The sequence below is a fragment of the Oreochromis aureus genome, linkage group 23, assembly GCF_013358895.1.
Source record: "Oreochromis aureus strain Israel breed Guangdong linkage group 23, ZZ_aureus, whole genome shotgun sequence".
NCBI classification, from domain to species: domain Eukaryota; kingdom Metazoa; phylum Chordata; class Actinopteri; order Cichliformes; family Cichlidae; genus Oreochromis; species Oreochromis aureus.
Genome location: NC_052963.1, coordinates 10458738 through 10471990, shown reverse-complemented (window position 1 = coordinate 10471990; position 13253 = coordinate 10458738). Strand labels below are relative to the sequence as shown.

Genomic DNA, 13253 nt, shown 5'->3' with positions numbered 1-13253 from the left:
CAATGCATCCAAAGAAGCCAATGGCACAGAATGTACTTTTTTTTTTTTTGCCCCTCAACGACACTCCGCTGACCAATTTCCCATCACTTGCTCTGACTCACCCCATTTTGAAGAAGCAGCACACTGACTTTATTACCGCGGCACTGGCAGACAGGGACTCATAAAGCTGACGGGTGTGATAACTCGTCCCCTACCTTGTCATGGCTCGAAGAGGAGGATGGAACAAAGGTGTGATGGAGAAGGGCATGAAGCCATCATCCCGCAGCGTGCTCAATGGGTTTTTCCTGTGACACCCTGTCGCTCCAGATTTAAAGACTGAAGGGAAGGCCCAGACAGTGATGGGTGATGGAGTGCCGCAGATGCAAACAGGGCCGATGTACCTTGGTGTTTACGTCTCAGAAGAGCAGTTTGTTCTCTTGACTGAGGCACTTTTAAGGGCCCGGGGTGAGAAGGGCATTGGCGCTTTCAGACTTTCTTTAAAGCCTCCCCCCCTCATTCAGAGATGGATTGTAAAGTGCAGACATTTTCAGATTTCAGGCAAAGCCTATTCATTTTTAATGCGATTAATATTAAATCATGTCCTAAAGGTCATGATTATTTAACGAGGGCACCTATCTTCACCTGCTGAGTTAGATAAACAGAATCTACCCTGCACCTCTTCTCAGGCTGGACCTCAAGTCTCCTCTCTGAGAATCTAAAACCTTAAATACCCTGTCTAAGAGATGAAAGAGCCGCCTTTGTTCTGCTAATGCATATTTATTCATAAATTCATAAAATTAGTATACAAAAGAGTGTGGTATTTCAGACTTATGTACACTTTAAAAATGTCAGTATGCTACTAGTATTTCCTTTTTAGGAAGTGTCACCTTCACTGTCACTATGACTTTTTTCTTTACAGTCCACAAATCCGGAAATAACGATTATGCAATGAGTGCTTTGATCTAATCAATAAGTTGCCATTACCTTCAACAATGACACATTTTTGCTCTGTTTTTTATTTCAGTGTTAGTCATACAATCTAGTCAGATTGTGGGGTTACCAGTTCATATGGGTAGTCTTTACCTTAAAACATTAAAATTGTTTTCAGACCGATCACACCAATGTCACATTTTAAGGCCAGATTTACGAACAAGTTCTACCAGTGCAAACTGATTTATCGCAATTAATTTCATTTTTTATTTCTTAAAGTACTATCAGTGTTTACATGAGATAATAATGACAAATTGTGTGTAAGAGGTGACCCTGCTGCTTATTTATGGGAGTCCCTTTCTGAGGCGTGCAAAGTCATTTGCTAATTGGATTCATATTTAATAGCACAAAAACAGTATACTTTATATTTTTGTGCTTGATATTGAAAAAAAAAACTGATTGTGTCTGTGTTTAAAAAAACAACAACAAAAAAACCCAAAACACCTTTCTAAAACTAACCCTTTGGAGTTTGTGTGCCATTTTGCCCTGTTTAGCAAATCTGGCCCAGTGTAACTAAACTGCTTCTACGAGTTCATGAAAGCGTAGACATCAGAAAAACTGTTGATTAGGCATGCACCGATCGCCAGAATCGGATGACTTCCAGGATTGTTGGTGACTTTGTCTTCACTCACAAGCAAAGTTACCAAGTTCACCAAAGTAAACTGCAGTGGGACCACAGCAGAAACGTTCATAACTAAAAACTTAATCTGAAAACCAAATCACCTTCACCCAGCTGAACTTTCTAAAGAAACTAAAAAAGAGAAAGCCAGAAGCCTCGGTATGAGCGAAGGTTCAAAGTCGGTACGAGAAACACTATGGAGAGGTTATGATGTTTTGTTATCTGGTCAATTTATGAACATACTGGAAAATTATATTAAGTACATATATATTTATATAAAGTATCTTTTAGAGTACAACGATGATGTTAAGTAGCAAAGCACTTTTTTAAAAGTTGTTTAAGTGTGAGCCAAGTGCCAAGAAAATTGCAGTCAGTGCATCACTAGTGTTGATCGCTGCATAGAGACCGAATACTCCAACCTCCAGGGCTGAAAGCATAGCCAATGATAAAGTGCCAAAAAACCAAGTTCCTCAAACTAGAGTTGTACTTTAAAAGTCAGTCTGCTTTTAGACTGCTATGTTAAAATGCCCACCTTTAGAGCTGAAATAAATATGTCAGACTTGGTATCTCTCAAATAAAACAGTTTTAGTCTTGAAACCCAATATCCCGTTTTATGATCATTTATAGGAGGTACAGTTTTACAATTGATCGCTTTAAATTGTATTAAGGCTATTGCAAAGGCTGCCTGCTAGGTTTCACCTCTGCTAAATCAAGTCACTGGGCTGGACCTGTGAAGTGTGTAATCTCTGTGCTTTCTGGAGTATTTGAATGGAATTATCTGATAAATAATACAGATTGCTGAGTGAAATTCTAGTACTGTATTTATAAGCTACTTAGCACTGATTAGCAAGTATGATTGTAAGATTCTCCCTCACGGTCTATGGCTACATCTCACTAACTAAGCCTCCTAGTGATGGCTCATAACTTTGCACGCCGCACTTATCCAAATATGAGAACTCCTGGCTATAAAACAAATAGAACAGCAACAGCCAAACTGATAAATCAGAGTCCACAACCTATCAGGTAGACATTGCAGGGGCTTGGCCATTTGTTAAATACAGATGATTGGGCTTGTAGCCTCGGAGAGAACAGTCATTATTCAAGCAACCACAACAGGTCACTATCCTTGGAAACATAAAATTTAACTGCAGGAGTGATCAATGACCACAATGTTGTGAATAAAACAAGAACAGCAGAGTTTACAATCCAGCAAACTTAATCTGATAAAAAATTACAGCGGGTATTTGTGAACGTAGCATTTTCCTCTTGACCCTAGAAGCAGAAAGGATGCTGTCACATAAAAGTTCATCCATTCCCCCTTGGCTTTGCAGACTATAGATATCGATCCCGACAAGTAGAATATTCTACCCACATGAATATTAATAAACTTGTGTGATTTTGGTTAAAGCTTTGACTTTCTGGTTACAGAATTCTGAATCGCTGCACAGTTTAAGAGGTCATCACTGGTGGGTGGCTATCATCTCCTATTCACAGCTCTGTAAGTTTGCTCGGGGGTATTGTCGACCTCTGCGCTGACACAAACTTATTGCTGGTGTAAATCACGCTCTCGCCACACACACACACAAACACACACCAGTCCTGCGCTCTCTCCATGAATATTTAAACAAGTATACATACCATGCTGCTATACATTTGTCTGCAATATCATTGCTTGCCTGCAGTTGTATCTGAATTATGCCTTTTTGTCTAAAGACGTGCACCGTTGGACAACTTTTATTTATATTTTCTCTACATTCCAGGCACATTTTTGCCGCCCGCGTACTGACAATATAGAGCATAACCAAAAGACACACCTGCATGTGCACTTAATGCCATTTTCTCTGTGAGGTTACTGGGGACACAGAAGTGACGGGGTGTATCCACACTAATGCATCTCTGCTCGCAGACAGATGACACACCTCCAGACCTATCTGTTCATTTACCTCCACAATCAAGATTCACGGCTCTATTTTCCACTGCCCTGTTTGCCAGGGGTGCTCTGTTTTCTTCAGTGTTAAATGAATTAAATGGGCGGGCTGCCAAAAGTGCTGCTCATTTCACATACCAGATATAGCAGCATGTCTGGGTCTCGGGTATGTATAGAAAGAAATTTGGAGGGCGCTTTTGCCTGCGGCGGGTTCCAAGTGATGGATTTTGGTCTCAGGGCTGCGCACTGTGACCTCTATTTTCAAAGGTCAAGCTGTGGTAATGTCATGATAATAAGAAAAATTATTAATACCAGCTTTAAGTTATAATTACCAAAAGGATTACCTTTAAATGCCAGCGCAGATTCCACACTTGAGTGCACAGAAAAAGTTGCTAAAGAATGTTACCGCGATGAGCACAGTTGCTCTCATAAATGAGCTGCACTAAGCCTCGTGTCTGAGAAACAGCGAGCGGCAGACAGCCGAGCCTCTGCTCTGCATGACTGGCTCTGTCAACGGCAGCATACGGAGACCTGGCGCAGGCCAGGTGGCTCTTACATCTGGCCCATTAGCTCTCGACCACTGCAATGACTCTCCACGCCATCGAGGGCCTGTTGAAATAATGTCATCAGGACCTGTAAGTGCTGAAGGCCGCCTTGCCCATTGCCTGCTCAGAATAGCAAGCCATAGGCACACTATGAATCTGTCCTGTCAGCTCTAAGACTGAATCCACTGGTGAGGAGAATATGGCAAAATTATTTGAGACATGCACTGCAAAACTTAAGTTTTTTTTTTTTTGTTTTGTTTTTTACAAGTGCCTTTTAACTGTGTTACCATTTGTGCTAGAGACAAAATTCAAAGGGTTTCGAGGAGAAGAGAAGACAAGCTTTAAGGGGATATTCAATGTATCATGGTGGCACAAAGCATTGACAAGGTACTGCTGTCTGAACACAGATAGAGGTGGGCTGATGGATCCAAATTGACAGTATTGATACCGACACTGGTGTTGTAATAGTAGCTCGATAGGATCAAAACCTTAGTTTTTTCTATCCTCCAAGTTCAGTACGTTGCTCCTGTTCAACATCCCCCCCCCATGCTTTAACATCCACTAATGATAAAGTGTTATTGATCTACGACTTTCACAGACTGATTATGGACTATATTCAGTATATATTATAGATTATATATAGACATTAAAATAAAAATATTCAGATCACTGAATTGTTGTTAGTAACATGAAAAAAATATATACCAGAAACATGAATGATGAAAAATGCTTTGTGTTGACTGTCAGGTTTATTTAATGACCCAAAGTGCTTTAGAGACAAACACATTAATGCATTAACGCTCCAGGTCTCCAAAAAAAAAAAAAAAAAAAAAAAAAGAGAAAGAAAATCTGTTTCAAATACCGTATTTTCCACACTATAAAGCACACTTAAATTCCTTTAGTTTTCTCAAAAATCGACAGTGCTCCTTATAATCCGGTGTGCCTTATTTATCAATTCTGGTTGTGCTTACTGACCTCCAACCAATTTTATGTGGTACACGGCGCTCAAAAATCTGTCAAAATGTTTTAGTAAGACTTTGGTAAGCTACAAAGCGGTACCGCTTGATGGATTGTCGGAGCATTACAGATACCGTAGTCAGGAGCATCGTGGAGTAATACGTGCTGTGCTTCAACGTAATATAATGGGTGTGTGTATAAGGACCCCAAAAATGGCACCTGTTAAGAGACATGCTTACGAAGCAGATTTCAAACTCAATGCTATCAGTAGAACATGGGAATAGAGCAGCTGCGAGCGAATTCAACATTAATGAATCAATGGTACGGAAGTGGAGGAAGCAAGAAGATGACCTGTGAAGTTATTGTGAATGAGTTGAATAAAGTTTGACTGTTGTGTTTGGCTTAATGTGCCTTATAATCCGAAAAATATGTATATATGAAAAGTTGAAACCTGCATTTTTCTCGTGTTAACTAATTATTATTGAAAGTACAATAGTGATGCGCGAATCATGAACGAATCGTTCAATACTCGAGAATCACTTTACTGACTCATGATTCACAAGCCCAACTGACTCACTGACTCATCCCTGTTGCTGTTAGGAGCAATATAGCTAGCTTATAATTAAAATTGTGGAGAAAAACACAACATCCAGTATCTTAAAAACATTTCTGCTCTGAACTGGAAGAAAAAACCCTGAGTAGAAGCTCACATCAAGACAATAGCTCCTCGGTTCACAGTAGCATCGCTCTGCTAACATGCTAACGGCACATTTGAGCTACTCACCCCCTCCTTTCCTGTGCTGAATCGTAGGGTAAGCAAATCACTCAGGACTCGCTCACCCCCTCCCTCCTGTGCTGAATCATAGAGCGAACGAATCACTCAGGACTCACTAACCCCCTCCCTCCTGTGCTGAATCGAAGCGTAAGTGAATCACTCAGGACTCGCTCACCCCCTCCCTCCTGTGCTGAATCACAGAGCGAACGAATCACTCACTCACTCACTCACCCCCTCCCTCTTGGCTCACAGCTTCTTCTTCTTGGTTGGCAACCAATGTTAAGGCGCATTACCGCCCCCTGGCTCACAGCTCAGTGGACATTTAGATGAGAGAATATATATTTGACACATTTAAGGAAAATACTAATAAAATAAAAATAAACAAAATAAATTTTCCCTTTACAATTTTTTTTGCTCTTTTTTGCTCTATAAAATAGTTGTTTTCTTTTAGAATCACTCATCTTAGCAGTAGGATATACATGAAAAGAGAAAAGAAATTAAGTTTGAGTGAAAATGTACATTTTTTGCACTCTCTGGTCAACTGACTCAGTGAATCAAATGACTCAAAAAACCTGATTCACTTTGGTGAGTGACTAATTAAAACTCGATTCAGTAAAAAGAATCAAATTTACCATCACTAAAGTACAAATCACAATAAAATTCAGTGATTTAGTAGTTATTAAAATGTGTTGAGAATTTGCAAACTGATGAAGATTCATCTCATAAATGTCTCCCCTATATAACCTGCGTTTATAAATTATGAGTATCAGCATTGGTTTTCATATTGGTGATGCTGGTTATATTGTATGCTTGGTATGGGATCAATGGAACTTTGCACTATTGCACACCACTACCGCCTAGGTTTTACCATGTGAACCTTCACATTGTGATAAAGGGGTTAACATCAATGTGACTTTACACTACAGATTTGTAGATTGGTCCACAGAATGTGAAATGAATTTGATTGGTTACTTTTAAACAGAAATGACAGTTTCAGCTTCTTCTGTGAGAAGATAAGCAGTTTCTGAGAAACAGAACCAAATGTCTTTAAACTGAACTCTGATTTTCTTGGAAAAGTTTTTAGCTTTACAGCATATGTGAATTAATATAAATAAGTAATCTTTATTTTTTTTCTAAATGTCAGCATTAATATAACCTACATCACATCATTTATACACTAACCCTAAGGCCCTACTCTTGTAATTTAAATCACTAACAACACAACTTTGAAGTGCACACTGTTGGTTTTGGTGTCCTCTCGAGGCTGGTTTAGTTCTTTACAGATGAACTAGACTTCTACGGTGAATGTCTGTAAAGCTTATCATGCCTATGCCAGCATTCCTGCTTATATGTAGTGCCTTTCAGTATGTGTTAATTACCATGTTGTCGTCTCCAGGTATTACATATGTGGTGCCAGCTTTGATAGAAACAGATAAAAAGACAAGCCTTTTTTTCCACTCCGCATTCTCATTTTATTACCACAAATCCATTCTAATAGTTTCAGCAATCTCCCTCCAGGACTATTGCTAACATCTGTGAGTCCTTAAATTGAGGCTAACATTATTATTCTCTCACTGATTCATTCAAAAACTGATATGAAAAAGTAGCTGGAAATGCACAGGAGGACTTTACTGTTCTGAAGAGGCCAATTATGTAATTGCATTTACATATTTACCTCTTGGGAGGTGTACATCAGGTACAAAGCATAGGCTTTCAGAAGTGTTTGCAACACACCTATAGCATAGATTTAAATCCCATGTTGCCAGGGCTTCTTTCTCACCTCTAACTCCTGGAGTCATCTTTGTTGGTTGATCAGGTAAGGTAGAGGGTAAACATACTTTCTGGATTCCTTCCATTTGTGCACAGTTTATTTGACTGTGGATTGGTGTAATCTTTAGAGATGGTTATGTAATCTTTTCCAGCTTGATGAACATCAATAACTCTTCTCTCAGGACCTCAAGTGTCCCTTTTTGCATGCACTGATTCACTTCTTCAAACGTGAAGTGAAAACAGGGGTATCACTCACCACTCGTGTGCATATATTTTTTCCTTATCTACACTATTAAGTGTCAGAGCAGCTTGTGGTATAGTCTCAACCTGTAATCTATTGATTTATGTTACTGATCACGAATTTCCTATTTCTTTATGTTCCCCAACACAAAAAAAGAGATTGAGAAAAATCTAGAAAACGACAGGAAATGAAGGAGAGATTATTAATATCGTAATACCGTGTAGTTTAGTGCTACAGTGGTTAGTCTGCAGTACTGTGATGAAGTTTACAGTGATGCACTGTTTTGGACTAGTGCAGACTGGCTGTGGTGCTCATAGTTCAATGCTAGGTTAAGTCAAGGGTAGCAGACAGCTTGAATTTAGGCTGATTACATTCACTCACTGAATTCCACCTTTATCCTGCCTAAGGGTTGCAAATCAGCTGTGATAGCTCATGTAGCATTTGGTTATTTCTTGCTGAATTCTGTTGGCTAAATCCACAAAGAGTAGCAACGCAGTCAGCTGATAACAGCCTGTACACAGAGACCGTTTTTCACAGCATAAACTACAGAACAAACTTTTAAGCACTACAACAAATTTTAGAGTTCCTATATGTGCCAAATTCTTCTTTAGCCTCTGACTAACATTTTTTCTATTTAAGTGTGGAGGTAATAAGTCCCCCATACACAATTTAGGCAACACCAAATAGGATTCCCTTTGCCTTTCTCTGGTTGCGTTCAACGTAACAGATGTTTAGGCTGAAGACAGAATGACAATTTAAGCTACATTTAAACTTGTATTCCCTTGTAATAACCCTATTTTATTATTACATTATTAACATTAGGGGAGAGTGAGGTAAGATGAGCCAGTGGGTAAGTTGAACCACCCCTTGTATCTAGGTAACTGTGTTCATGTTTTGTCATGTGACCATAAATCCAGGAAGCACTCATCATTTCCATCCTGCTATATTAAAGAGGAGCACATTGGAGAAGGGGTAAGTCTGTATTACACAAAAAAATGTTTTCTGCTTGTCAAAGTAAAATTTCTGCATATCAGGTAAATTGACTGTAATATTAAAACAAATGTATCTGTGTCTAAAATGATATATTATACATGTTGGTGGGTTTCTAAAATATAATATCATCTGAAGAAGTTTTCTAAAGATTAGCCTAAATTGCTAAACTAGCCCGTTTTTTTCAAAATGGTGGCTATGGGGCAAAGTGAGCCAAAGGCTATGGGGTAAATTGATCCAATGGTTCAACCTACCCCACCATAAGGCACTGAAATTTATTTAAGGCTCTGACTTATTAAATAGTATTTTAGTTCAGTATACTGAACCCTTTTGTTGTATTTGTCATATGTTAACTATTATAGAAAAGATATCATGCCAAGGACCTACAGACGGAAGACCAGCTGGGGCTCAACACCCCTGGAGGAGATTGAAAGGGCAGCGAGTGAAGTCAAGGGAGGAAAGTCCATAAGATCAGTGGCTAAAGAAAGACAAATTGACAGGTCAACACTCAGGAGATATATTAAAAAGAGGGACACACAGGAGGTCAAATCGGTTGGCTATAGTGGAACAGCTTCAGCAAAGAGAGTCTTCTCTGAGGAGGTGGAGAAGGAGCTAGCAGAGCATATCAAGAAGCTTGCAGAGCAGTTCCATGGCATTTCCCCAAAGAAATGCCGTGAACTGGCATTAGAATTGGCAGGCAGAAACAACATTCCTACTCCCAGCAACTGGACAGAGAAAGGTTTAGCCGGTAGGAAGTGCAAGAAACAACATTTCAGTAGGTTGGCACAGACTAATGTATTTTGTGTAGTTTACTACTTTACCATTACATTTTTTAGGTAAAGAATGGTTCAAGAATTTTTTGGCACGCCACCATCTCTCTTGCCGTATGCCTGAGGCAACATCTTTGGGAAGAGCTACAGCCTTCAATAAGACTACAGTTGGGGTCCATTTAAAACCTATTACAACAGAGCTCTTGATGGCTGGATGAGGTCCAACCCAGGCAAAACTGCCAGCATATACCAAATTGCTGGTTGTGTGAATGATGCTTTCATGTCAGCAATGACACCACGAAATATCTCCTCGGGATTTAGAGCCACTGGGGTTTTCCCTTACAACAGAGATATCTTCTCTGATGCAGAGTTTGAGCCATCCATGGTGTCAGACAGGCCCAACCTGGAGCAGCAGCCTGCCACTGAAGGTGTTGCACCTGTGGTTTCAGCCTCTCTTTCTGCTGAGCTACCTTCACCAGACCCTGTACATGCATGTGGTTCACGAAGTGACCCCAACCATGCTCGATATGTGTCTCCCACTGATATTCTACCCTTACCCAAAAGTCAGCAGCCCAGGAAACAAACAAATCGAAAGCGTGTGAAGACACGAATCCTGACTGATACACCTGAAAAGCAGGCAATTGAGAGAGCCCATGAAGAAAGGACAAATAAACTGAAAGGCAAAAAAGAAATAATCCACAAAAAGCAAGGAATGTGGAAGAGGAAACAAACCCAGACAAAAATTGCAGTGGAAAGCAGCTCTGAGGAGAGTGATGTTCCCATCCCATTCGAAGACACTTCTGAGTATGAGAGTTCCAGCGATGAAAGAAGTGAACCAGATGTCTCAGACCTGGTAGTTGGTGACTTTGTCATCGTAAGATTTGCATCCAAATCCAGGAGCCACCATTACATTGGCCTGGTTGACAGCTTTGCAGACAACGAAGTGAGTGCCAGATTTCTCAGAAGAATCCGAGGGATCACTAGCAGTAAGAAACCCACGTTTGTGTTCAAGGAAAATGATGAGGCATCTTTCCCACGCAAGGATGTGCTGAAGAAGCTACCTCAACCTCAACAGGCTGGAGGAACTGCAAGGAGGGAGCAACAGTTCATATTCCCCTGCAACCTTGATCATTGGAATATTGAATAGTTCTTTTGAATAAATGGTTTTGAACTGGTGGTTTGTTTAGAAACCACCAGTTTCCAGGTTTGTTCTCACAGGTTTACAACTGTTAAAATGGTTTGTTTTCACAATATGATCAGTTTTACATTTTAAAAACTACATGGTCAGTTTGCCCCAAGATGGCTCAGTTTACCCACTGACTAGGTTCAATTTACCCCTAATCTGGGGCAAGTTGAGCCAAAGGAGCATTTTTTTTTAATAGGTCATTATTTTGGGCAGCGTCATCAGACATAGATTCTGATCATTACATTTGAAAGGAGACATCCTGAAATAAAGGAATATGTTATCATTCTATTTCTGTGTCATTTTTTTCTCACATCCAGGGCAACATGAGTAAAAAGTGGCTCATCTTACCTCACTCTCCCCTACATGGGGATCATGCAATGTTAAAAATAGCAGGTAGAAATGTCTTCCAAAGAGCTACATTTTAACTTTATACTCTGAGGAGCACCTGTACTTTTTCCACTCTTACTTGAGTAAATAACTTGGATTAGTACTTTTACCTCTGCTGCTCTCATGTGTAGTCTACTCATTAAAAGCAAAAAAGTTTGCACTTGTAGGATGAAGAGATCGTGGAGGAGTAACTCGTTTTGACTTTCATCTCAGAGACCCACTTCGAGTCAAATGCATCGATCCTAAAGCAAGTAACCACAGGAAGATTACTGTCAATACCAATACGATGAGATGAATAATCGCCAGTTTGCAAATTCTGAATACTTTTATTTTAATGACTACTAAATCACAGATTTTTACTCAAGCGATTTATCCAAAATAATTAGGTAATGCAACAAAAAACACCTTCGAGTGTTTCATTTTGAAACCATTTTTAGAAAAATAGACGCTACTGCTCTTGTATGGATACCATATTATTACCACCAACCCACCTCTTCTTCAGGTATTAAAAATGACTGGCTCAGCTTTATAAAATATAGGATTTTGTTTAAAATACAGCAATTGTCACATCTTTTAAAACTTTTGTTTGTACGTCTGACACAAGATGTTTCCTGTTTAAATGCATCCCTTGCAATGGCTGAGTGACAAATTTTTCGTATTTCATGAACTGTCGTGAGACGTGGCTGACCTACACGTATGCAATAATGGGTAATTTTCCTACTGGATAATTAAACATGGGTTATCCTTGTGTACTTTTTGGCAGATTTCTGTGAAAACCTGATATTTTAGGTCATATTTGTGCAGACACATAAAATTTAAAAAAAAAAAAAAAAAAAAAACCAAGCTGGTCACACACCATCAAACATGCCACTGTAGTGGATGTAATATCCTAATGGTTTAATACGGCCCCTTAAATCTCTCAAATAAACCCCATAAAAAACAGAACCTGTGCAGACCAAAAAATAAAGATTTTAAATTTTACAACTGAGCTGCTGAAGCTTAGCATAGACCACTTTACCATCAATCAGCCACAAAGCGAAGGCCTCATCTCTGGTGCTTGCATTTTCCACTCAGGTGAGTTTTTTGGGACCTCATTCGAGATAATCTACAAACATGTGCAGATTCAGTTGTGTGAGTTGTGTGCCTCTGTCAAGTCATGGTAGTTAACGCGAACAAAGCGGCCAGGTCTTTGGCCTTTGCTTTCCGGTCTCCGGTCTCCTGACACTCAGGGACAAACTCTGCCCCCCTCCACCTTCAAAAGCTTGCCTCTTGCCCTGAGCAATGCACTAGGTGACACATTCTATCCATCAACTGCTGTGCCGCAACATACGAGGCAAAAAAGTGCAGGGATGGCAAATTTTTCATGCATATGATATTCGGGCTACAGCGCATCCGCCCACGATAACCCAGGAGAGCGAGAGAGGAGGGGGGAGAAGCTTTGAAGATGGATTACCAGATCACGTCATAAGAGAGGCTGCTACGAGCGAGCAGCAATTTCACAAGAAAGCACTCAGAGTGAGTGGACAGTGTGGGGAGAGGAATACGGATACTCATTTGCTGCAAAGAGTTTATTTTCATGTCAACAGAAGAATACCGTGTATCAGCGCTGTCAGACACTTTAGTTCGCAGCTAACGGTGCTCTCCCTTCTCCTGAAGAATAAAAATAAAGGCTACTCCTTTAAATCTGAAGTTGTAAAGGCACTCACATATTCACAGATAAGTGGCGATAACGCAGATGAATTTTTGCTTTCCTGTATTTGGTTTTGGCAATCAATTTTCTTGCAGCTGGGCTGCATTTGGCATGTTAAAAATCTTCACTTCAGCACTGTGTTTTATGACTGTAATTCTATTGAGCGAAAAATTAAATGCATAATTCAGGGCTGAACAGGCTGCCCAATTCATTTTACAAAAGGGGACACAAGCCAAAGGAAGAAGGGGGAAAAAAAAAGGCAATTTGTGCACTGTTTCTTAGTATATCATGACTGAAACCGCAGTGACGAAGACGGCAGACTTCAGATGTTGCTCAGTGTATCTCCTGCTGGCAACTAGTCTTTAAAAAGCAACTAAAATTTAAGAGGGAAAAAATGCTTTTGTGCCCTTAAATGACAAGGCTATGC

At 39.8% G+C, this 13253-nt stretch overlaps 1 protein-coding gene across 2 annotated transcripts; it reads left to right on the top strand.

Annotated features, from left to right (window-relative positions):
• Positions 1 to 8648: 8648 nt before the first annotated feature.
• Positions 8649 to 11085, top strand: LOC120436157. Of its 2 annotated transcripts, XM_039606618.1 has the most exons (4): positions 8649 to 8653; positions 8756 to 8775; positions 9156 to 9541; positions 9630 to 11085. In XM_039606618.1, exons 3-4 carry the CDS (start codon positions 9166 to 9168, stop codon positions 9779 to 9781), a joined length of 528 nt encoding a protein of 175 aa, XP_039462552.1. In that variant the 5' UTR covers positions 8649 to 8653; positions 8756 to 8775; positions 9156 to 9165; the 3' UTR covers positions 9782 to 11085. The 2 variants fall into 2 exon arrangements, with proteins under 2 accessions (XP_039462552.1, XP_039462551.1); XM_039606617.1 differs by lacking the exon at positions 8649 to 8653 and having other exon boundaries at positions 8666 to 8775.
• The last annotated feature ends 2168 nt before the right edge of the window (positions 11086 to 13253 follow it).